The sequence below is a fragment of the Anopheles ziemanni genome, chromosome 2 (assembly GCF_943734765.1).
Source record: "Anopheles ziemanni chromosome 2, idAnoZiCoDA_A2_x.2, whole genome shotgun sequence".
NCBI classification, from domain to species: domain Eukaryota; kingdom Metazoa; phylum Arthropoda; class Insecta; order Diptera; family Culicidae; genus Anopheles; species Anopheles ziemanni.
Genome location: NC_080705.1, coordinates 21221859 through 21228526, shown reverse-complemented (window position 1 = coordinate 21228526; position 6668 = coordinate 21221859). Strand labels below are relative to the sequence as shown.

Here is a 6668-nt window from a genome sequence, read left to right as displayed (position 1 = left end):
GGTGTGAGTGGTGGTTTGAAGGCGTTTGGCCCTGCTGGAAAGGGAATACCGCGGTTCGCTGGTTGGCTGAGTTGGGTCAATGCTTCCAGCGAGCGAGCCATTTGCCCACCTCGTTTTGGGCCGTGTCGGGCGAACGTCTTCATTTTACAAGGCAAACGAAAAAGAAACGAGTAGGATAACCCCATCAAGGCTTAAAGCCAGACGACGCCAGGTTGAAGGACGTGGGTTTCACTTCGAGCGGAACGGTTCATGACCGCCACTGCCGGCGAAGGAGGGATAAAATTAAGCCACTTGCAGGCGCTCTTGTTCCATTTGCATGAACATGGGCGAATTGGGTTTGATTTGAGTGTGATTCGTCTTCAATTTATTTAAGGAACCGGATTTCGGGTTGGTTTCGGCCACCGTCTCAGTTGATAGATGAAATGAAGCTTTGAATCTCGGAAAGAATTGGATAGAATATGAACTCCAGCCGTAAAAATAAACTCCATCAAAGCATAAACCATATGAACCATCAATTGTTATGTTTGGTTCAAATGTTGTTAAACATTGTAGGAATTTATAGCATGGCCAACTGGGAATTGAATAAAAGCGTGTTAAAGTTCTTCAGTTATATACAATGCGCATTTTTCACATCAAAACAGCGCGAATTCTTGGAATTCTAAATCGACCACAAGACAGAAACATTATGGTGATAAACATTGCATGGTAAATCGTGATAAACGTAAAGGAAAATGTCCAACATGAAAACAAGTGGTAACGAAGAAAGAACACATCTTTCCTGGAAATAGAATTTCCTCCGTAAAACCCTGCACATTCCTGTTCTATAGAAATTGGAGCTTTGTAAAGCATACAAAAGATAGTATGAGCTGTGCTATTTAATCATTTCAATGTACAGTCACATATTTCATGTTAAAAATACATTTGAATACAGTGCAGCACAACAGCTTCACATTCCGCAAGCGAAATTCTTAGAAGAACATGCTTATGCTTCAACATCACAATGATTGCTTTTACTGATTATCTTTTGTGATGTTGTTGTTACCGGATACCGATTTTATTGGTTATCGTGTTTCTTGTCATAAATCGTAAAACATTTTCAGTTAATTCACTTCCTAATCCATTTCAATTTTTCGTTACGTACCAAAGTGCTTCATATTGCACGTTTCATTTGTGTTTCTACCAATCATGTCAATCAAAGCTTCAATGCAGGCTTTTGCAATATTCACATCCATCCATCCCATGATTGATGGCTGCAAAATTTGGATTCCACGTGAAAGGACACACACTCCAGCCCACATAGCTGCCGTGCCACCGTTGGGATTCAGGTCTCGTACGGGGGCCCTTGTTCCACTTCCGGGCGCCGCCACTATTACGGTGCAAATTGGGCGTCTTCCGGGAATACGACACCGACCTGCTTCCGGATTTCGTCCTGAATGCGCGCAATCAGCAGACTGTCCGCATGCGACACGCTCTCCGACTGCAACCGGCCGCCCCGGATGCACTGGCGCGCCTCCTCCGCCTCATACCGGAGGCCACAGCTGTTCTGGAAATTGAACGGATACCGTGCCGGTGGCAGCGTATCGGTCCGGACCGTGCCATCGGTGTCGGTGAGTTTCAGTGGGCACCAGAAATCGTGTAGCTGAAACGGAGGAAAACAGGAGGGTGAGTTACGAGTTGATTTTCATAAAAATGAATGCGTTCGCTGGAATGATGGCCAATTAAATTAAACTGAATAATTAATATTTTATCTCATTTCCCAATGGATTCGAATTACGTGAGGAAAAGCTGATAATATTTTCGTCAATACCACACCGTTTGTTACAGCACCTCCACCTACCGTTATGCTGGCCTTGCTGCCTTTCACAACGGCCTCATTGTTCAGCTGCTTCAGGGCGCTCGTCTTCATTCGCGCGATGCCCCCACCGGGGAAGTGCAGCTCGGCCGTGACTTCCAGATCGACGCCCTCCTCATTGGTCACCCCCGAGGCCAATATCTTCGTCGGAGCCTTCCCACCGAACGCCCACAGACACACCTGGATGGTGTACACGCCGAGATCCAGCACCGTACCACCGCCGAGACTCTTTAAGCGCAACCGATCGATATCGGCAAGGACAAATCCAAATTCCACATCGACCTCCCTCACCTCGCCCAGCTCCCCGCACCCAATGCGCTCCCGGAGCAGACGATAGTGCGGGAAAAACCGCGACCAGATAGCCTCCATGAGGAAGAGCTTCCGTTCGGCCGCACGCTGCAGCAAACGCTTCGACTGGCCCTCGTTCAGGCAGAGTGGCTTCTCGCACAGCAGATGTTTACCGTGCTCCAGCATCAGCAGTCCGATCTCGTAGTGTGCATTGTTGACCGCGCCAATGTAAACGGCATCTGCAACGCGTAGACGGATTTGGGTATTCCGATGTTTTGACGAAACGAAACGCCACGGCCAAAACACTACTCACCCACGTTCGGATTCTTCGCCAGCGCCTCGTAGCCCTCGTGCGCCGTTTCGATACCGTGTAGGGTGGCAAATTTTTGCGCGTCCGCCAGCTTCCGAGCGGCCACGGCTACGATTTGGTGCTCGTCCGACGGCAACGTTCCGACGGCGGTCGTGAAATCGTGCGAAATCTTGCCAGCACTTGCGATTCCCCAGCGTAACGGAGCCATTCTGGTGTGCTGGCCCTTTCAATTCACCTTCGTTCGTTTGGATAACTTTACCACGACGCTGTAGAGTAGTAAGTGCAGATAGCGATTCGTTCAACGTGGAGTGATATGTGGAACTGGCCGGTGCTATTGCTAGCATTCGATGATTATACCCACTACTATCTATTATTTGTTGTTCGCGACCGTGAAGGGCCCGATGAGAAACTACTTCTGAAAATAAACAACACTTGGTTCGAGATGACAGAATTTACAGTGGTGGGTTCATTAGTAGGGCCACTTTAAATTTAATTAATGAGACAAAATTATATATTTCAATAATTACAAAAAAAAACTAAATTCGAAAAAATTTCAATCTGCTTTCAAATATGTGAAACTCATGTTGAAATTGCACACGTTGAAACAGTAATATACACAATTTAAAAAAATGCATCATTAATCGAATTCCCATCCGTGCCATAGGTCACGTTCGCTATCAGCGGAGAAATAAAAGCAACCATTCGACAAACTAAACCGGTCACCTTCCGAGCACCACGATGATGGAGTGGTAGCGACTACATCTCGTCCGAGTGCAAAGTGGCTCACAGTCCAGTTTGAACAGGAAGTGGGTGTGTATACTATTTTGCGGCAGCGATAAATATTTGTCGAGCTAAACACGCAAGTGTGACTCTATTTAATGCCGCGTATAAGCGTTGGCATAGCCAGTTTTCAAATGTGTCTCGAGTTGGGTAATTGAAACAATTACATCAAAAAAGGGTCGAATGAATATAGTCGTAAACATAAACGTTTGTAAAATATTTGTAATTAGCTAAGCTTAAAGCTTAAACTTAAATGTAAAATAGATTGAATCACTAGTCGCGCGAGTACATTGTGCACTTCTAGAATCGGCTTTCGACGTAAAAGTCAAGATAATGGGTTATCTCCAGATAACGCAATCTTGTAATTGAACAAACTTCTGGTTCTCTATCTTGTTTGCATGATCATCCTTAGTAATCGGTCCGAAATCCGCCGGTGTTGGTGAAGCATTAGGTTAGAGGTAAAAATGTAGTCACTCGCCATATGTTTAAAAACATATGTAGTTGATAAGGATTTCTGTGTTGTCGTAGAAAATGTATTTATAAATGAAAAAATGACGTTTTCGATGTTATCAAGTTTGCCACTTTTTGTGCCTGACACTAACACTTCAAAGAAATTGTTAGGAAATTCTGTTACAATCAAAAGAGGTGTATGTACTTTCAATTGTTGTCCTAATAAGATGAAGTTCCAGCAAACTTTAAAATACATGCATTCATACAAGATAAATTAAATCATGTTTCACAAAGGTCATGTACCACAATGCCACAGCAAACATGAAGAATAACTGAATCCACATTCCAGACCAACACCACAATGCAGCAGATTGTTGATTCACTCCGCGAATTAATCTCCTAACAGACGCCGCGAAACATCTCGAAGTGGTGCTAAAACGCAAGTAATGCACTGTAGCGAGATGTCCACGGTTCGCGCAAACACGCACACAAAACCGGGAGGGGCTCGGAAATTTAATTCCATCCGCGTACACGTATGCCGACCGGCGTTCGTCTGGTTGATTTGTTTTCATTTCTATGATCCCCGCGCTTGGTCTCCTCCCGTCACGGTGACATCGTTCCGCGGTTTCTCACTCGCCTTTCCTCTCGACAAATCGCGATCGCGACCGCACGCACACCAGCCAAGACGGATGGTGGACTATAAAATCCGAAAGACTTGCCGGGTTCGCGGACGGTTTTATCAGTCTGCGCTCCGCTTCCGATCGCGTCGGTTAACGTTTGCATCTCCCCAGCCCTTTTCGGTTGCTTCGGTTCCAGTTTGACCTTGAACGGTTTCTGTGCAGTGTGTGTTTGGTGCTAGCGTCGAATCTAATACGCAGATTAACAAAATGGCAAACCCTAACCAGGAAATCAAATACACCAAGGTAAGTGAACCGTGGCGCGGAGTTGTTCTAGAACGCACGACCATGGGTTGACGGTTGGTTTCGTTTCGCGTCCGTAGATCTTCATCAACAACCAGTTCGTTGATGCGGTCAGTGGAAAAACCTTTCCCACGATCAATCCGTCCACCGGCAAGAAGCTGGCGGACATTGCCGAGGGAGACAAGGCCGACGTCGATCTGGCGGTGAAGGCAGCAAAGGCGGCGTTCGTACGCACGTCCACCTGGCGTCAGATGGACGCTTCAGCCCGGGGAGCTCTGCTGTGGAAGCTGTCCACCCTGATGGAGCGCGACGTGAACGTGCTAGCGTCGCTCGAGTCGCTGGACAATGGCAAGGCGTTCCCGAACGCGCTGTACGACGTGCAGGGTTCGATCAAAACCTTCCGGTACTACGCCGGGCTGGCCGATAAGGTTGGTGGTGACACGATCCCCTCCGATGGGCCGCACTTTTCGTACACGCGCCGCGAACCGGTCGGTGTGGTGGGACAGATCATCCCCTGGAACTACCCGATTTCGATGCTGGCATGGAAGTGGGGTCCCGCGTTGGCCGCTGGTTGTACGATCGTGCTGAAGCCGGCGGAACAGACGCCACTGACGGCGATTTACATGGCGGCCCTGTCGAAGGAAGCTGGCTTCCCGGACGGTGTCATCAATGTGGTGCCTGGATACGGACCGACCGCCGGTGGTGCCATCAGTTCGCACCCGGACATCCGCAAGGTGGCCTTCACTGGATCCGTTGAGGTCGGCAAGATCATCATGGCGGCGGCTGCGACGAGCAACCTGAAGAAGGTTTCGCTTGAGCTCGGCGGCAAGAGCCCGTTGGTGATTTGCGAAGATGCCGACAGTAAGTTCGCTTATCACTTTTGTCATTCAACCATTGATGGATCAAATTGTAATCCTACTTATTTTGCCCCATTTTAGTCGACAAAGCGGCCATGATTGCGTACATGGGTGTGTTTGAAAACCAGGGTCAGTGCTGCGTGGCGGCCACCCGTACCTTCGTCCACGAGAGCATCTACGACAAGTTCGTACAAAAGGCGACGGAACTGGCGAAGGCACGCAAGGTGGGCAACCCGTTCGCCGAGGGAACCGTACACGGTCCGCAGATCGATGATACGCAGTACAAGAAGATCCTCGGCTACATCGAGGTGGGACAGAAGGAGGGTGCCAAGCTGGTAACCGGCGGTAAGCCAGTCGGAACCGAGGGTTACTTCATCGAGCCGACGATCTTCGCCAACGTCACCGACGACATGACGATCGCGAAGGAGGAGATCTTCGGTCCGGTGCAAAGCATCATCAAATACAGCACGCTGGATGAGGTGATCGAGCGTGCCAACAACACGGCGTTTGGGCTGGCGGCCGGTATTATTACGGACGATATCAACAAGGCCATTACGTTCAGCCACGCGGTCGAGGCCGGCTCGGTGTGGGTCAACACGTACCTGGCGGTCCTGAACCAGGCACCGTTCGGTGGCTACAAGCAGTCCGGCATCGGTCGCGAGCTGGGCAAGCACTCGCTCGAAGGCTACCTGGAAACCAAGTCCGTTACCATCCGGCTTCCGTCGAAGGTTTAACACAAACAACCATACCGGTTCACCGTACCGCTGCTATCGCTGGTTGCCTATCGGTGATGCTGATAACTTCATTGTTATTCGTTCTTTGTACCTCTTGTCCTAACAACAACAAAATACATCTTCATCATACTAAAGCATAATGTTTCATTCTCTAAGACTTCGTTTTTCTTTTCGCCGAGCGGGTTCTATTGAGGGCCGATTCCTTATCGTGGCAACTGACAGCCGTGCGCTGTGAAGCTTCAGGTGGTCAAAACAAGCTCACGGAAAGAAACGGAAAGTGGCCAAACGGTTACCTAGCAGACGCGATAAATCTCCCTTTATCGCCCACCTCAACGGGCGTAGCACGAGAAAACGTTTCGCCCTGCGTCAGCTGTTCGATAAGCAGCGGTCGCTTATCGCCACCAAACACCCGCCAACCCCCCAAGCCTCTTTCCATGGCCTAAAAATCACGAACAAATTTCTTCTGCCGCAGTGTGT

General features: G+C 48.8%; 2 protein-coding genes across 2 annotated transcripts; one reads left to right on the top strand and one right to left on the bottom strand.

Moving 5' to 3' along the window:
- Window positions 1-1076: 1076 nt before the first annotated feature.
- Window positions 1077-2874, bottom strand: LOC131285805 (trans-1,2-dihydrobenzene-1,2-diol dehydrogenase-like). The gene is made up of 3 exons (XM_058314663.1): window positions 2454-2874; window positions 1838-2379; window positions 1077-1639 (listed from the first exon to the last, which is right to left on the bottom strand). The coding sequence occupies exons 1-3, from the start codon at window positions 2656-2658 to the stop codon at window positions 1370-1372; spliced, it is 1017 nt and encodes a 338-aa protein (XP_058170646.1). The 5' UTR covers window positions 2659-2874; the 3' UTR covers window positions 1077-1369.
- Window positions 2875-4437: 1563 nt separating this feature from the next.
- Window positions 4438-6320, top strand: LOC131282302 (aldehyde dehydrogenase 1A1-like). The gene is made up of 3 exons (XM_058311717.1): window positions 4438-4603; window positions 4681-5461; window positions 5539-6320. The coding sequence occupies exons 1-3, from the start codon at window positions 4568-4570 to the stop codon at window positions 6189-6191; spliced, it is 1470 nt and encodes a 489-aa protein (XP_058167700.1). The 5' UTR covers window positions 4438-4567; the 3' UTR covers window positions 6192-6320.
- The last annotated feature ends 348 nt before the right edge of the window (window positions 6321-6668 follow it).

Excerpts from the sequence above, each read along its gene's own strand:
- LOC131285805 (XM_058314663.1), bottom strand. The coding sequence starts at position 2,658 with ATGGCTCCGTTACGCTGGGGAATCGCAAGTGCTGGCAAGATTTCGCAC. Across the intron at positions 2,380-2,453 it reads GGCGAAGAATCCGAACGTGG|ATGCCGTTTACATTGGCGCG; the intron begins GTGAGTAGTGTT and ends TACGCGTTGCAG. Across the intron at positions 1,640-1,837 it reads GCAGCAAGGCCAGCATAACG|CTACACGATTTCTGGTGCCC; the intron begins GTAGGTGGAGGT and ends CCTCCGTTTCAG.
- LOC131282302 (XM_058311717.1), top strand. The coding sequence starts at position 4,568 with ATGGCAAACCCTAACCAGGAAATCAAATACACCAAG. Across the intron at positions 4,604-4,680 it reads AGGAAATCAAATACACCAAG|ATCTTCATCAACAACCAGTT; the intron begins GTAAGTGAACCG and ends TCGCGTCCGTAG. Across the intron at positions 5,462-5,538 it reads GATTTGCGAAGATGCCGACA|TCGACAAAGCGGCCATGATT; the intron begins GTAAGTTCGCTT and ends GCCCCATTTTAG.